Raw genomic sequence first — 16524 nt, 5'->3', positions numbered from 1 at the left:
AAGGGTATTGCTGGTTGATTTTTTTTATTATGATGATTATAAAAAGAATAGAATTTCAATTTTTTTCCAGAAATTCTCAGATATTGTTTTGAGAACCACGATTGTGCTGTCAGGGGAACCACCAAAGTGTTTTAAGCTGAAAAATCAGATTAATGTTCTAGAAAGATCTCTCGGTGGGGGTGGAGGGTAGAGGTGGAGGGGGAGAAGAGATGGGGGCAGACCATTTAGGGGATGTGTGCCAAACAGCAGGAGCCGGGCAATGAAGAGTCCAGCCTCACAAGACAGAAGATGGTAAAGGAGTGATATGAAGAGAGAATTTCATGGGCTTGTGTTATCAGGATGGATTTTTTTTTTTTCTTTCCTAAACTGACAGAGTGTGAGGCAGGGAACTACTCTAGGAATTAGCAAGCCATCTCAGGAGGATATTTCAGGATATGTAAGTGAGAGCTAACACTTTAAAGCCTCAAAACTGCTTTTGCAAGTATTGGACATTTAAAAAAGTTATTCACATGTATTTATGTGAGAAGCCCTAGTGAATACCAACAAAAGTTAAAATGGGCTTCTCTGTCAAACCAGGCTGTTTTGCTTGTCCTATTATTTCTAGTGTCATATCATCAAGCTACCCACCAGAATGTCTGGAGCAAAATGATACTGCTTCTTCCAGAGCAAAAAAACATAAAAATGGAACCCCAAAGTTATAGCTAAATTGATATATTCAAGCACCATGTAACCTAAAAGTATTACCAAAAGTTTTCAGAACCACACACCAAAAAAATCCTAGATACTCAAAAAAATACTAGATACTAACTGCTATTACACACTAAATGTATTCTCATTTGTCTTGAATGAGAACAATGGAATGAGGGAAGAGGAAACTGATGCAAAATCAAGACATTACTAGAAGTTCTGTTTCTCAGAAATATATTGTTAACTGATTAACCGACTATAGCAAAGACAATGAAATTTTAAAAGCCTTATAACCTTGCACAGTTCCATTACCTAATATGCTCCTTTCTGTTTCACCCCTCAAAAATACAAAACTGTCCTCCCCTCAAAAATTACTGATCCAAAATTAAGAGCTCGGTTTTCTGATACTTTAAGTTTAAAGCAGGGAAGTGAAAAGAGGTACTGTTTTACCTTCTTAAAGAGAATGAACAATATTTTTAAGTGACATTTAATGCTAACACTTTGTGTTCTTAGGTAAAATAATTAAGTTTGAAGGACATCAACAATAATGTACCCAGGCTTCAAGCAACTGCTCCTGGCTGTGGATTTGAGGAGCTCGGGAAGATCTTCCCTCAGAGTAGAAATAATGGCCTCCCCATGTGCTTGGCGCTGAAGGGCTGACCTCTCTGTGCATTTACAGTAACTCAACTAAACTAGTTGAAGATTTTATGAGGAATGGTTTTTGGTTTTTTCTTTTCTCCTTACCAGTTCCTTTTATGGAAAGCAATGAGCTCTATCACTGCTGAGATGAACCAGAACATTTAGGAGTGGTACTATTATTTTATTATTTTATTTTTTATTATTGATTACTTTCAGTGGGTATTCAGAAGAATTTCATGACAGTGGAGACGTATTAATATTCGGAGTGAAATTACTCTGAAAATCTTGGGTGGAATAACAAGGTTAGTACAGTGGAAGAATAAAGTCAACATCATCTTCAACCCCTCGCTTAGCAAGTTCAAATTGTGTCCTGAGGGATGTGTGGCAAGGGGCATGAACTAAATACAGACCTTTACAGCTTTGCCTTTGCAGAACTGCATGAGAACTTCTAGCTACCCAGCACTTCCAACTACACCAATTTGTGGCTCAAGACACTTGGATGAATACAGAGGAGTAATTACCTTCTAAGGGGAAGAATGGTACGACATTTAACTTTCACAACATGCTATAGAACGGAAGTATAGTTTAATACCTTTTACTGATTATCTTATTATGCATGAAAACATGCTCGATATACTAAATGCAGAGAAGTAAAGAGAACAAAATAAAACTCTCCTGTAATCGCACTGCTTAGAGATAACCACAGCTGACATTTGTGAACATTTAAACGTTCCCATTTTCTATGCATGTATATAATCACATATGTACATTTTTACAAAAATAGGATCATATGATATATTCCATTTTTTCATTTAACGTTATTTATTGTAAACATCTCTCCATGTCAATACATATTTTACTCTAATTTTATTTTTAATGTATGAATAGGATTACATTAAATATTTACAATGATGTATATTCAATTCCCTATTTTTGAACATTTGGGTTATTTCATACCTTCACTATCACAGATAGTACCGCGACATATTTTCATTTAAACTCTTTGCATTTTTAATTATTTCGTTAGAATAAATTTTCGGATATGGCATTATTTAGATATTTTTAAATAGAAAGGAGAGAGTAATTCCTGTGAATTACCTAGCAGAGACACCAAGGTAATATACAAATCAAAAAATGCAGACACTCTGTACATTAGCACCGTAGCATAAGTATTAAAGCCCCATACCCCATGAAGGAAAAATGATGTAGTTTAAGGAAAGGAAAGTTTATCTTTCTTTAGAAAAGCTTTGGGCACTTACCTTTGGATTTCAGAAAGCCAACGCCATTAATAAGACAAGGGACTAACCCAAAGGCTGAACATTTTATATGAAAGATCGATTTCCAAAAAAAAATAGCACTCCACTACAGTGCAGAGTAAACCCGGCTTGTTAATCCCCAGGAATATGAATCCTATGCGTTGGCCTAGTTTTTTCTAACAATGAATGTTGACATTTTACAGGATTATGTAATATTGGATTGGTTACTTAATACTATTGCTATTTGTATTAGGACACAGATAAACTATTAATGGAGATAACCACGTTGCAGCAGAATGTATCATTAACATACTTTATGTTCCTGAAGTACACACAGATCAGATTATGGAGGCACCAAAACGCAATAAGCCATAACATTAATGAGAGTGATACAGTTATGAGGGAAGAAGGGAGTTGCTGTTGTTGCTTCCTCTTTTTACTTTTTTCTTATAAAAACTGCCAGTGTTCAAAGAGAGGAGGAATAGCCAAACAACTGAGAGTGATGAAAAGAGACACTAATACACCACTGGCTTCCTGGTTACAAAATCCAGACAAAACCAATGTTAATGATAAAAATATCCCATATGTATTATCAAAACTTAATATGCTTATGAAAGTATACAACCAAAAAAAAGAAAGAACGAAAGTATACAACCTGTGTACCCTTTTGCTTTAAACACATAATAAATTCATTCTTCACAACTTGTTTTCCAATTTATGACACTTTAGCCATTTTCCGTGAAAATAGGTATAAACCTCTTTTCGATAACTGAATGTACCCAATTTATTAAACCGGACCGCAGGTTTTTGCTATTATAAATTGCTGTAAGTAAAATTTTGATCAATATGGCATTATGAGTTCAGCTTTGAACTCCTCCTTGTCAGCAAACACAGAAAAAATGATCTCTGTATATTTAAAGAACGTTGTTGACCAAAAATAAACACACTTTGGGTCAGAAATGTAGCAGAAACTCAGAGCAGACTGGTTAGGCCAAAAGCCTCTGTCTTGCTGAGCCCTGGGTCTAAAACAGGCAAAAGCAACCAAAAATTCAATTCCTGAAGGGCAAGAGGAATACAGGTCTCCCTGGTAAGGAGAGGTGAGGAAACCAGACTGACCACCTGAATGCTGGGAACTGAAGAAGGGCTTCACCCATTATGAATGATGGTGGATATGCTTCTGCTGACCACTGTCCAGGGCTGTGGACTATCTGCGGGCACATACCTAGGAGGTAGGAAGACAGACACAGAGAGCATCACCTACCTAATCACCAGCCGGCTCAACAACTGGTCTGCACAATGCCCAATATCAATGCAGGTCAAGAGCCTCGACCTGACTCTGGGAAAAGTCTCTGATGGGACTCAAGTGTGGAAAGGACTCTATGTATAAGTTTAAGATATGGAAACAGAGTGACACAAAAGTGTTTCATATGAATTATAAGAAGGAAGGAAAAGAAGCAAAATAAAAGATGTAAAAAATACAAAATAAATGCATATGGGATCCAAACAAACGGAAATGGATCATGTTCCATTTTTTTTCTTTATGTTTAATAGATAGAATCTATCTTTAAATGGATCAAATTCACCTAAAGACAGATTCTAACTGGAATCAAAATTAAAAACTTAATTAAAAAATAAAGATAGAGTCTATCTATTAAGCATTAAAAGAAAAAAAAAATCCAGGGGCTCCTGGCTGGCTCAGTTGGAAAAGCATATGACTCCTGATATTGGGGTCATGAATTCAAGCCCCATGTTGGGTATAGAGATTACTTAAATAAATAAATAAATAAACTCTTGAAAAAACACAAAAGAATCCAGCCATACACTATCATAGACATATTAAAGCAAAGGATATAGAAAAGTTGAAAACAATATGAAACAAACCCTGTCTGCTAGGTTATAAATATTTTCCCAATATCACATGTGTTTATTATATTTTTGCCACAGATAAATTTTAATTTTTAGGAAATCAGATTTAGCAAAATTTTCCAAAAGGAAAATGGCTCTATTGGTGTCCTGCTTAAAAATGCCTTTCTTACTCCATTTTTTTTTTAATATTCACATATACTTTCTTCTAATAAGGTTTATGGTGTTTTATGGGTTATATCCTTGGTTCACCTGGAATATGACAAATAGAATATAGATATATACATATGTATTTATGTGTGTATATGTGTGTGTGTATCTATGTACACATAAGAACATATATATATTCAAATACATATAAAAACCTGGGAAGTGGATACTCCAACACCACTTATTAAATAACTAATAATGACAGATTTGAAATACTGCTTTTACCATATTCTTTTTTTTTTAAGATTTTATTTATGTATTTGACAGAGAGAGAGACAGCCAGTGAGAGAGGGAACACAGGCAGAGGGAGTGGGAGAGGAAGAAGCAGGCTCCGAGTGGAGGAGCCTGATGTGGGGCTCGATCCCATAACACCGGGATCACACCCTGAGCCGAAGGCAGAGGCTTAACGACTGAGCCACCCAGGCGCCCCTGCTTTTACCATATTCTGAATTTTAGGTATTTAGATCTATTTAGATATATTTAGGTCTATTTCTAGGCTCTTTTGTTCCACTCATCTCAATATTCTCTTAGTAAACTATTTGAAGTAGATTTAGAATATACTTTAATATCTGACAGATCTTTATTCCTTCTATTATTATTTTTTTTTAATATTTTATTTAGTTATCTGACACAGAGAGAGAGAGAGAGAGAGGACAAGCGGGGGAAACAGCAGAGGAAGAGGGAGAAGCAGGCTCCCCACTGAGCAGGAAGCCTGATGGGGGCTGATCCCAGGACTCTGGGATCATGACCTGAGCAGAAGACAGACGCTCAACCAACTGAGCCACCCAGGCACCCCTATCATTTTTTTTTTTTTTCAGAATTCACCTGGTAAATCTCATAGGCTTAGTTTTCCAGATAAACTTTAGCATTATTTTTCACGTCCCGCCCCCAACTCCTGTCAAAGAAAAGCAGTATATTAATTAAAGTTACATTAAATTTCCAATAAAATTTCAGTAGGACTTTGCCATCTGGTCTAACCAGTAGTGTTCAGAAAACTGCAAACTTTCATCTGTTGCAAGTCTACTATCCCGAAATAGGATTTTCTCTCCGTCGTGGCAGTAGCGGGGTGGAAGAAGAAGGGCGTGAGGGTGCAGACCTGTAATTCCCAGAATGCGCTATCTTCCCTGGCTCTCCCTCTTCTGTTCTTTTTCTACAACGCACACATCTCCGCCCTCTCACAAACCTTTACTTCGGCAGAAAAGTGTCATTGTTCTTTCATTTATGTCTGGGAACCTTGAGGCTCTCTCCAAGGTTAAGACACTTGTAGAAGCTCATAAAGCTAGCATGTGATCAAGCCAAGACTAGATCCCACTTCATTTTAATTCCACAACCTGTATCCTTAATCACTGGGCTATACTGCGTTAGACATGCAGAAACCGAGAACCGAGGAACTACCAGACACATACCATTCATAAACATAAAGGTATGTATATCTGTTTTTGAACAAGAGAACTACCATTAACATTTCCCTCCTGCAAGAGGCAGTTCTTCTCTGGAATTTTAATTAAAAGCTATAAAGGTTAAATTTATAAGCCAGATTTTAAACCAAAAATGTCCTAGGTGATCCCTGATACATACAGGTAAAGTCACATAAAAGAACAAAAAGAACTGAAAAAAAAAAACACCTTGAAGAACCCTGAGGGGGTGACTGTATTTATCAGATTCTCCTCATTCCAGCTCTCCCTGGGGGCAGAGCCCCTCCAACTGCGCTTCAAGGCTGGGCTCCTGCCCAGAGATCGGACCCAGTGTTAAACAGAGAAGCAATTTCTATTGATCCTGGAAACCTGCAGAAGAACGTGACAAGAATTGTGCATATTATGTTTATAAAATCATATTCCCAAATGAAACAGATGAAAATTGATTCCCAAGAAAATGCAGAGGGTAAGAATGCAAATAAATGTTCATTAGGAAGACTTCATGACTTTTTCTCTGCCTTCTGCAGTCTTTGTTTATCCATTACCAAAATTGCATTTGGCCATAGTGTTTCATCAAAAAGCTTGTGCAAACATTTCTATACAAGCCCTTTAACATCTAGTGGTTCCCCCAAAACTTTGATGTCCTGAAAAATCTAATTATTACTGGTAACTTTAAAAGATCACAGTAATTTATTTTTGTCAAATGTGACTAAAGATTAATGGATACAATCAGGAATAATTTGGTAAAAACATATCAAACACAGAGAAAGCAAAATTTGTTGTTAAGTGAAGCATCAAATATAATAAAAGAGCAAATTCCATGAATGAACAGCAACAATGCACAATTCATTAACCAAATGCCCATGATTATTTCACACTTCAGAGGGCTACTGATATGATCAGAAATTGTAGTAAAAGGATAAATACAGATTAACTTCAGCATCTCTATACATTTTAATTATAAATCCTACCCCCCAAAAGGGCTCCCAGCATAATAAAAGAAATACAAACTAAGGTTTATCCATCCCTCTTATAAGGGATATTCCATAGATATAAAGCTCCATATATATAATAAGACATTCAGGGAATCAATACTAACTATAAAAAATTTAAAATCTGGTCAACAGCCAGGCTCTGGAACCTCTTATCTTCCCAAAGTCATCATCACCACCATCATCACCATCACTATCCTCACAGGACCACGGTCACCTGCTCATCACTACCAAATGTCCTTCACCGCTCCCCCCCAAAATGCAATTGTTCAGCAAGGACTAACACACTGTAAGCCCCTGGAGGACAAAAACCACATTTTATTAATCTGTTTATTCTCAGAGCTGGATCAGTAGTTGACTCACAGTTTTGTTTTAAATAGGAAAAACAAAATCCTTGAAACCTAAAGAATCATTCACAAGAACATCCTTGGGATGAATTCTTCAGCCATTAAAAAGAACGAACAGCATAGACATGATTAAATATACTGTTATTTGAAAGTGATACACTACAAAGTAATGACTATAGTATAATCTTGTCTAGGTTTTGAACAAGATACAAATCTAGAAAGCGAGATTTTTTAAAAGGAGAAAGGGAAGAAAAGGCACTGAATAGGGGTCACCTCTTTATCATTACCCTCAGTCCTGCAACCTACCCTAATTCTTTGAAGGGAGCTGGCTCTCCAATACCCCTCGACTCCCCTACCAGTTCTAGGTCTCCATTTAAACAATCCCTCTGCCTTCATAGAATCTTTTCTCATTTTCTCCTTCTATCACTAATATCCAGTCAGTTCTCCATTCTGCATTCTACCCTGTGCATTTTCTCTTCCTCTACTCTAAGCAATACCAGACACAGACACACACACACACACACACACACACACACACACACAAAGTATCCTGCATAGAAAACAAATTTCCATTTTCTAACCACAGCAAAGTGACCCCTATTCCCTATCACATTCTCCGTATGGCAGTTCTAAATCTTTTCTACATGGAAGTCCCCTACTCCTAGCCATAAGTGGAACATCTCTCCTTGTTTTTGTGTGAAGAAAAACAGTTCTTCATGGTCACACAAGCTCCCTTTTTTATATCTTAGAATCTTTACCCTTTGTTTTTGTCCCTGAGACATGTCCCTTACCTCCCTGCCAAATCTAAGATACATCGTTGATATCCTTGTTCCACACGTTGCCTTCTATTATTTGTATATTAAGTTTCTCCTCTGTACAGGCTTTTTCCTCTGAGACCAGAGAAATAATTCAGATCGTTCCTCTCGAAAGAAAGAAAGAAAGAAAGAAAGAAAGAAAGAAAGAAAGAAAGAAAGAAACAAAGAAACAAAGAGAAAGAAAGAAGAGGGGAGAAGAGGAGAGGGGAGGGAGGGAGGGAGGGAGGAAGGGAGGGTAGGTGGATGCAGGAAGGAAGAAAACAATTGTACATGTTGTCTTCCTTCTTGCTATCCTACTACACCATCAAGTTACCTCCTTGCTATTTTGTCTGTCTTAAAAGCTTATGCCCATGCCAGCCTATCCATTCCTCATCACCAAATCTAATGCTCTTCAATGTCTCAAAGTGGCCTATTCAGTGAAGTCCAAAGGCCTTCTTCTGGCATACCAGGCCCAGTCCTGCCTCCCCACCTTCTCATATCCTTGTCTAACAGTTCATGCTCCAAAGGGAAACGTGCTGTCTCCCAGAGGCACTGACTCCATGCTTTTCCTCCTGCTCATGCCCTCAGATTGCAACATTGTCACCAAGCAATGTTTGCCTGTTAAAATTCTGCCTGTGCTAAATAGCAGCTTGCTTTCTCCTGACCATCCTCTGCAGATACAATGACCCTCAGCTTTATATAACCATAATGCCCATACACCTTTTGAAAAGCACATATTTTCCATAACGGAATCCAGTCTATACAGACAAGCAGAATTGTGAGCACCTTAAAGTGTCAACTGTCAATCCAGTTTGCATTCTCAATAGTATCTTGTATACTGCCATGCATCCAACAGGCAGTCTGTGAATATTTGTGGAACAAAAATTTTGAAAAACTGTTATATATTCCAGTCCATAACACGAACGTAACTGGAAGCACCAAAAAAATTATATTTTTCTGAATCCTACTGGGGAAATGACCTGCTAGGACAGAAAATTGCCACCGGATCAATTCTAACTCCTGGGAGGGGGAGCCCCAAATAAGACTTCCCATTACATTACAAACATGCCCTCCCTTTCCACTCTCCTCCCCAAGCCTCCAGGGGAGAGAGGTGAGTTCTAAGTCCCTGAGATTACTGCAACCATTCTTTCCAGCTGGTTTAATATGTCCGAAGATAATGCTGCACAAATTATGAACCAGGGATGAAAACAGGGAATTCTATGAAAATTGGGGCCTGCCTGACAACACAATAATAAATTCCAAGGCCTATTTTTGAATTTACCATTATGTAGAAGTGACAAAAAGGACCTAAGCCGTGAAGTCTCTGTGGATTAAAACTTCAGTGCAGGTCTTATGCTATCACAGTAAACATAGGACACTTTTCTGTTCACGGCACATGTGCTGAAATCTTGCCAAAATTATTCATTTCTTAAGACTAAATTCTACCAGGTAGGTAAGGCAACTAAGTATAAGTCTAGGGTGGATGTGGCAGTAACTTAATCTGAGAAGCATTATTCCATGGAATAAATCATTACCATTGAGTATGACACTGCAATAAATATTGACCCTTATACAGTAACTAAAATAATCCACAGTCAAAATTCCTTGCAGCAGTGCCCAGCCCAATTGGATACATCTAAGGATACCACAAAGATTATTTCTCCAGGACAACTGGTTCTAAAAGTTTTTTGCCTTACGGGCACCTCGGTGGCTCAGCTGGTTAAGCATCTGACTCTTGTTTTCGGTTCAGGTTGTGATCTTGGGTCCTGATCTCAGGGTCCCAATCTCAGGGTCATGATCTCAGGGTCATGGGATGGAGTCCCATGTGGGCTCCACACACTGCATCCCTCCCCCTCCGCACCCACCTCCCCCCAACCAGCTCTTTCTCTCACACACAGGCGCGCGCGCGCACTCTCTCTCTAAAATAAACAAATAAAATCTTAAAAAATAATAATCAAAAAAATAAAAGTCTTTTGCCTTCCTGTTAATAATGGCAGTTAGAGGGGCACCTGGCTGGCTCAGTGGTAGAGCATGTGACTCTTAATCTCAGGGTCAGGAGTTCAAGCTCCATGTTGGATGTGGAGCCTACTTAAAATTAACCTTAAGAATAATAACAAGAATAATAATGGCAGCTATAAATACTACCTATAATTTACTGAGCTTGTATTTTGTGTGACAAGCACTGTTTTAAGCCATCTTCATGACTTCACATTTAATGCTCACAACAATCATTCAGAGAAGGTATTTTTTCCTTATTTGAAAAGCGAGGAACCTTATAGAAATTAAGGAATTTACCCAAGTGAGTGCATGTGTGTGTGTTTAAATACATCTAATAAAGCTGCTGAGCCAGGACATGTACCCAGATCTCCTTCACCCCAAACTCCACACTAATAATAACTACAGGCAAAAATCAAATTGTTTAATTAAATTTATCATATGGAAGAGCACTGGTGTTCCATACTAAAATGTCTTTCTTTACATGTCACGTTTCCATTTTTTAAGAGCTTTTCAACATGTCTTTCCTAATGCTGACCAACTGAGTGCCTGAGACAGAACTTCAGGTCAGCAACGGTCTTCTCCATCACCAAATTCACATAAACTCAAATCTCCCAAACGGAAGTCCACATTTCACCAGAAGAAATGCTTTTAAGAGATACAGGAACAAAAAGAGTGATTTCAATAGATTAATTCATTTTAACAACTCTTTTCTACCCTTCACTGACATAAATGCGATTTCAGATGATATACAAATATTTTTATTTCATTAAAAGGTATTTAACTTTAGGAGATTAGAAAGAAATAAGCAAGAACAGCAACTTCATGAATTCATAGGAACTGAAAGCTTTCTTTTTTTAAAGAAATTAATTTACGTGGAAAATACCAGCTATGTTTAATTTTAAAATTGTGCAAGTGCCTAGATTAAGAAACTACGAAGGTGCTTCACAACAGAAACGTGACCTCACTAGCCTAGCGTGCACACCGCATGTCTGACTGGGGGCGAGGGTGGCAGGGCAGGAAACCTCCATCTGGAAAACATCCGCCCCCGTGGACACTCACCTCTGGTGACGGCATCCAGCGCACAGCCACACCCTGTCGCTCCTCCTCCAATGACGAGGATATCGAATTCAGACATGTTTTGCAAAGTCAGTAGCTGCGCTTCTCTGGAGGGAGGCTCCCTGTTCACAGGTTCGGAAACGCACTCCGCGGCTTCCACATAGGCCAGGTTCACCTGGTGTGAAAATCCAAAGTCGGCTTTTAGTTTTCCATGGGGAACGCCCACGCAGTACACCTTACAGGACACTGAAAGAAGAGCTGTGTGATGGGGACCGGCAAGGCCAAAGCGAGACCCTGGTCACAGTTCACACGGAGCTACCGGAGGAACTGCCCTGGAGAAAAGTCAAGTCCTTACAATTCGGGGGGGTGGGGGGTATTTTAGTTTGTTTGTTTTAATAAGCCACAACTATTTAGGCAGGGAACACCTAGTTTCAGATTCAGTAGCTCAACTGCTTGTTTTGGTTTCATAAACAGCCAGGTTCAACTATTCCCCACACTGTATAGCAATTCCCAAATACCTAGTCTAAGACAATTTATAGGAGAACAGAAGGAAATGTTTTACCCCTTAGCAGTAATTCATTCAGATAACATTTAAAAGTGTTGAAAGGAGGAGGAAAAAAAGCACTTTATGCCTTTCTGCAATTTCTTAAAAGTATATGTTCTTCATTCCTTAATTCCCCTGGCAAAAATAGATTCTAGAGCTTGGAGTGCTATGAGTTTCGGTCACTATAATTAAAAAAGAATCCGTTTAATGAAAGTTATTATCCTGTTTAAATGATCAGGTATGGCCAATGGAAATATTTTTTTTTTAAGGATTTTAGTCAGAGGTTTCCCCATGAAATGTTTTAATCTAAAATTATAGATTTTATATATTTACACTATTTCAATTTTTGAAAGCTTTAACAATAAAATAATTAAAGCCAGCTATAGCCCCCCCAAAGGATAATGACCTTCCCTGTTTCTAGTTTTTCTTTCATTAGAAGGTGAGTTATTGTCCTTAACAAAAAATGATGGTCTTAAAAAAAGAGAAAAGTAGTTGGCAGAAATTAGAATCAAAAGCCCAGAAAAATAGATAAGTAAAATGCCAATATTAGGTTTGATCACTCTAGTGAACGGTGCTGGCTAGTGTTGCTCGAACAGTTAGTTCTCCACAGGTATGTCACTTCTATTTTCCTTCCTCTAAATTACAGCATCAGTGTGACACTGGCAGTGTTTTTCCCAGTCTGCTGTAGGGGCCACATATGAAGTTCTGAACCACAAGGCCAAAGCCTGTTCAAGAAAAGGTGACTGTAGCTCCAAACAAGATATCATTCTGGTTAGTGATTCTTTTTATTCATTTAAATAAAATAAACCAAGTTGTTCCTTAAAATTGAATTTAATTATTGCTGGGCCAATTGAATTTCTACAAAAATAAATCTAGAAGCCATACAGGACATTGAAAGAAACCGGATGCAAGGGTCCTAGCTTTGGTCCCAGCACTCTTGTGTACCAGTATGTGACTTTTGACACATAATCTCCCTGGGCGTTGCTTTCTTCCTTCGTAGAATAGGACAAACCCCTGTGAAGTCTCTAGCTCTACATCTCTGAGTCATCCTCAGTGTGATGGATGAATGGTAGGAGAGTAGTTGGTAAACTGTAAAGTACCACCACAGAGCTGTCGTTATGACTTATTAAATAATGTAATCATTTAATGGAAGGTAAAAGGGAGCTTCTAAAACACACTTTACTAAGTCTCATAAAAATAAAAGATTATAATCAGGGGCCATAATTTTTCAGGCTTTGTAATCCAGATGCAAGCCACAAAAATTTTATTCTCCTTTATACAACTCCTCCAATTATCTACTAATAATCATTGCCCCGTGTTTATATTTACATACATATTTACACACATTTACAGTAACTGAATATATGTCACTGCTAGGTTTTGGGGGAACATGACATTTTTCTGTCATGGGCTTTGCCTTCTATCATCAAAGGAGGAGGAGGAGGAGAAGAGTTGTATATATACATATATATACCTATACATATATATACATATATATATGCAGTATATACAGATATAAAAGTACATAGAAAGAACAAATACCAAAGTAAAGCAAAGAAGCACCAGGCTATGACTGTTCTGGTCAAGGAGGGAGGGTCTTTCCTCTGAAGATTCAACTGGGCCATGACAGATGGGTAGTACTTGGACATAAGACTGACAAGTGACTAAACTGCCAGAGCATTTTCACACATCAAACAAAAAAAAAAGTGCTGACATTTTCTGCTTGGTAAGTTTTATAGAATTACTCAAGAAATAAATTTAAGGACTATATCATGATATACGTAATTAGAACTTGGTGACACTAGGGATCCCTGGGTGGCTCAGTCATTAAGTGTCTGTCTTCGGTTCAAGTCATGATTCCAGGGTCCTGGAATCCAGGCCAGCATGGGGCTGCTTGCTCAGCAGGGGGCCTGCTTCTTCCTCTCCCTGTGCCTGCCGCTTCCCTGCTTGTGCTTGCTCACTCTTGCTCTGTCTCTGACAAAATAAATAAATTTTAAAAAATAAATTAAAAGAAAAAAGAACTCGGTAACACTAAAAGGCCCCTGTTCTACTCTGCTAACAGGTCATACCTATGAGTATTAAACTGAACTGAATTTCTTCCTTAGGAAGTATGCTGGGTCTGACAGGCGCCCCTCATGCCTTGTGGGCTTCTCATTCCATGGATTGCACTGTTTCTCCATCGTTGTTCCTTGTCTCAGCCTTCCCCCCGCCCCACCCCAGTACACTCTATCCTATCTCACCTTAAGAATAAAAAACACCTCTTACATATGTTTTTACCATCCTAAAAATTCTGGAAAGTCCTGTATACCCTTGCTTTTTCTACTGCTTCACCTCCTACTCACTCAACCAGCTCCTCAATTCTTTCTCATCTGCATTTTCACATACACACCACCACCACCACCACCAAAACTGACTCATGTCCACTTTGCTGCAAAATCCAGTCAGCACATTTTATCCCTCATGTTAACTGTCCCCTCAGCACACAACTTTCTGTTCACTCCCCTTGGCCTCTGAGACAACTGAGCTAAGCTCTCTCTCTCTCCAGCCTCTCTTAAGCTCACTCTCCTAGTTTCCTCTGGAGGTCCCTCTACTCCTCAACATTAAACACTTAGGTTCCCCTTGGGTCTCTCTCTAGAGAAACTCTAGAGAATTTCTTCTACCTCCATATAGTCTTATAACTTTATACCACACTGACTTCCAATTTTCCTCCCCTATTCCAGAACCCAGACATCAAACTACCTACTTGGCACCTCCATTTGGATGTCTCATATTTTTCTCAAAATTGAAACTTTTTCCCTGTCAATGTTCATCAGGGAAGGTGTCATTTTGCATCTACTTGCTTGTGCCACTCTCTTAAGTCCCATATCTGATCAATAACTGAGTACTATCAATTCTGCCTCCTAAAAAAGTCTCAGGCCCAGTCACTTCATCTTCACTGCCACTTTTCAAGTCACGGTATGTTCCTTTTTTCCAATACTAATACGGTATCTTCCCACAGGTCTTTACATATTCACCATGCCTACCTCCAAGTCAGTCTCCATAGTGCAGGTGGGGTCGTCATTTTAAAACCCAAATAATGCCATTTCCATGTGTAAAAGCCTTCAAGAGCTTCCAGTTTAAGCTAGGTTATAGGCAAGCATCTTTACTGCAGTTTCTAAGATTCTTCACAGTCTTTTAGAGTAGGTTGAACTTAACAACAACAACAACAAAAAAAGTGGACAATACCAAGTGCAGCTGAAGATACAACACGATTGGAACTCTCTTATATTGCTGGTGGAAATGCAAAATAATACAGCCATTTTGGAAAACTTGAGTTTCTTATGAAACTAAACACATACTTAACCATCCAACCAAGCAGTTCTCTCCTAGTTAATTACTCAAGAGAAATCAAAAGCTGTGTTCACACAAAAACCTGTAGCGAATGTTTCAGTGGCTTTATTTATCACTGATGAATGACTAAACAAACTGTGGGACAATAATTGACAATAAAAAGAACAAACCACTGATAGACCTGACAATATTAATGGATCTCAAATGCATTCTGCTAAGTTAGGGGTCAGCGAATTATGGTTTTCCACCCAAATCTGGCTGCCATCTATTTTAATAAACCAAATTTTATTGGCACATCGCCACACCCAATCAGTCATGGATAGTCCATGACTGTAATAGCAAAGTGGAGACATTGCAACAGAGATGGTACGGCCTGCAAACCTAAAACATTTACCACCTGGGCCTTTACAGAAAAGTTTGCCAATCCCTGGGCTAAATGAAAGAAGACAGACTCAGAAGTCTCTATATGACATGATTCCATTTACATGATCTTCTGTAAAAGCAAAAGTGTAGGGACAGAAAACAGATCAGTGACTGTCAGGGTCTGAGGACAGGGGGAGCGAAACACTGACCACAAAGAGCACGAGAGAAATTTTGAGGAGGATAGAAATGTTCTCTCATTTCACTGTGGTGGTTATACGACTGTATGTACTTGCCAAAACTAATAAAACTGTATATTATAAAGGATGAATTATACTTGATAATATAAATTATACCCCAAATTATACCTCAATAAACTAGACTTTTATAAAAGTAAGCAGACATGTGTGGGTAGCCAACAGGTACATGAAAAGAAGCTCAACATTACTAACCATCTGGGAAATGTAAATCAAAACCACAATGAGATATCATGTGATACTTCTCAGAATGGCTAGTATCAAAACATATAAGGGGCACCTGTGTAGCTCAGCAGGTTAAGCATCTGAATTTTGATTTCAGATCAGATTTTGATCTCAGGGTTGTGAGTTCAAGCCTCATACTGGGCTCCATCGCTGGCATGGAGCCTTCTTTAAATAAATAAAAAAAAGCTGTTGGGGCGCCCAGGGGGCTCCATCAGTTAAGTGTCCGACTCTTGATTTTGGCTCAGGTCATGATCTCAGGGTTGTGAGATCGAGCCCTGAGTTGGGCTCCACACTGGGCATGGCACCTGCCTAAGATTCTCTGTCTCCCTCTCCCTTCGAGCCACCCCCTCTCCAGAATGAATGAAGAGAGAGAGAAAGAGAAGAAAGAAAAGAAAGAAAAGAAAGAAAGAAAGAAAGAAAGAAAGAAAGAAAGAAAGAGAAAAGTCTTCTTAAAAATACAAGAAATAAAGTGTTGGCAAGGATGTGGAGAAAAAGGAACCCTCAAGCACTGCTGGTGGGAATGTAAATTGGGAAACAGTAGGGAGGTTCCT

At 38.5% G+C, this 16524-nt stretch overlaps 1 protein-coding gene across 4 annotated transcripts in view; it reads right to left on the bottom strand.

Annotated features, from left to right (window-relative positions):
- Positions 1-16524, bottom strand: part of GPD2 (glycerol-3-phosphate dehydrogenase 2) — a 152856-nt gene that overhangs the window by 78502 nt on the left and 57830 nt on the right. For all 4 annotated transcript variants that reach the window (XM_019807015.2, XM_011233670.3, XM_011233672.3 and 1 more), the window contains one exon: positions 11261-11432. In XM_019807015.2, the coding sequence (XP_019662574.1) occupies positions 11261-11432 (172 nt within the window). The remainder of the gene's footprint in view (positions 1-11260; positions 11433-16524) is intronic.

This window comes from Ailuropoda melanoleuca, chromosome 2 (assembly GCF_002007445.2).
Source record: "Ailuropoda melanoleuca isolate Jingjing chromosome 2, ASM200744v2, whole genome shotgun sequence".
Lineage (NCBI taxonomy): Eukaryota > Metazoa > Chordata > Mammalia > Carnivora > Ursidae > Ailuropoda > Ailuropoda melanoleuca.
The sequence above is the reverse complement of the archived record's forward strand: the minus strand, read 5'-3'. Positions and strand labels throughout refer to the sequence as shown.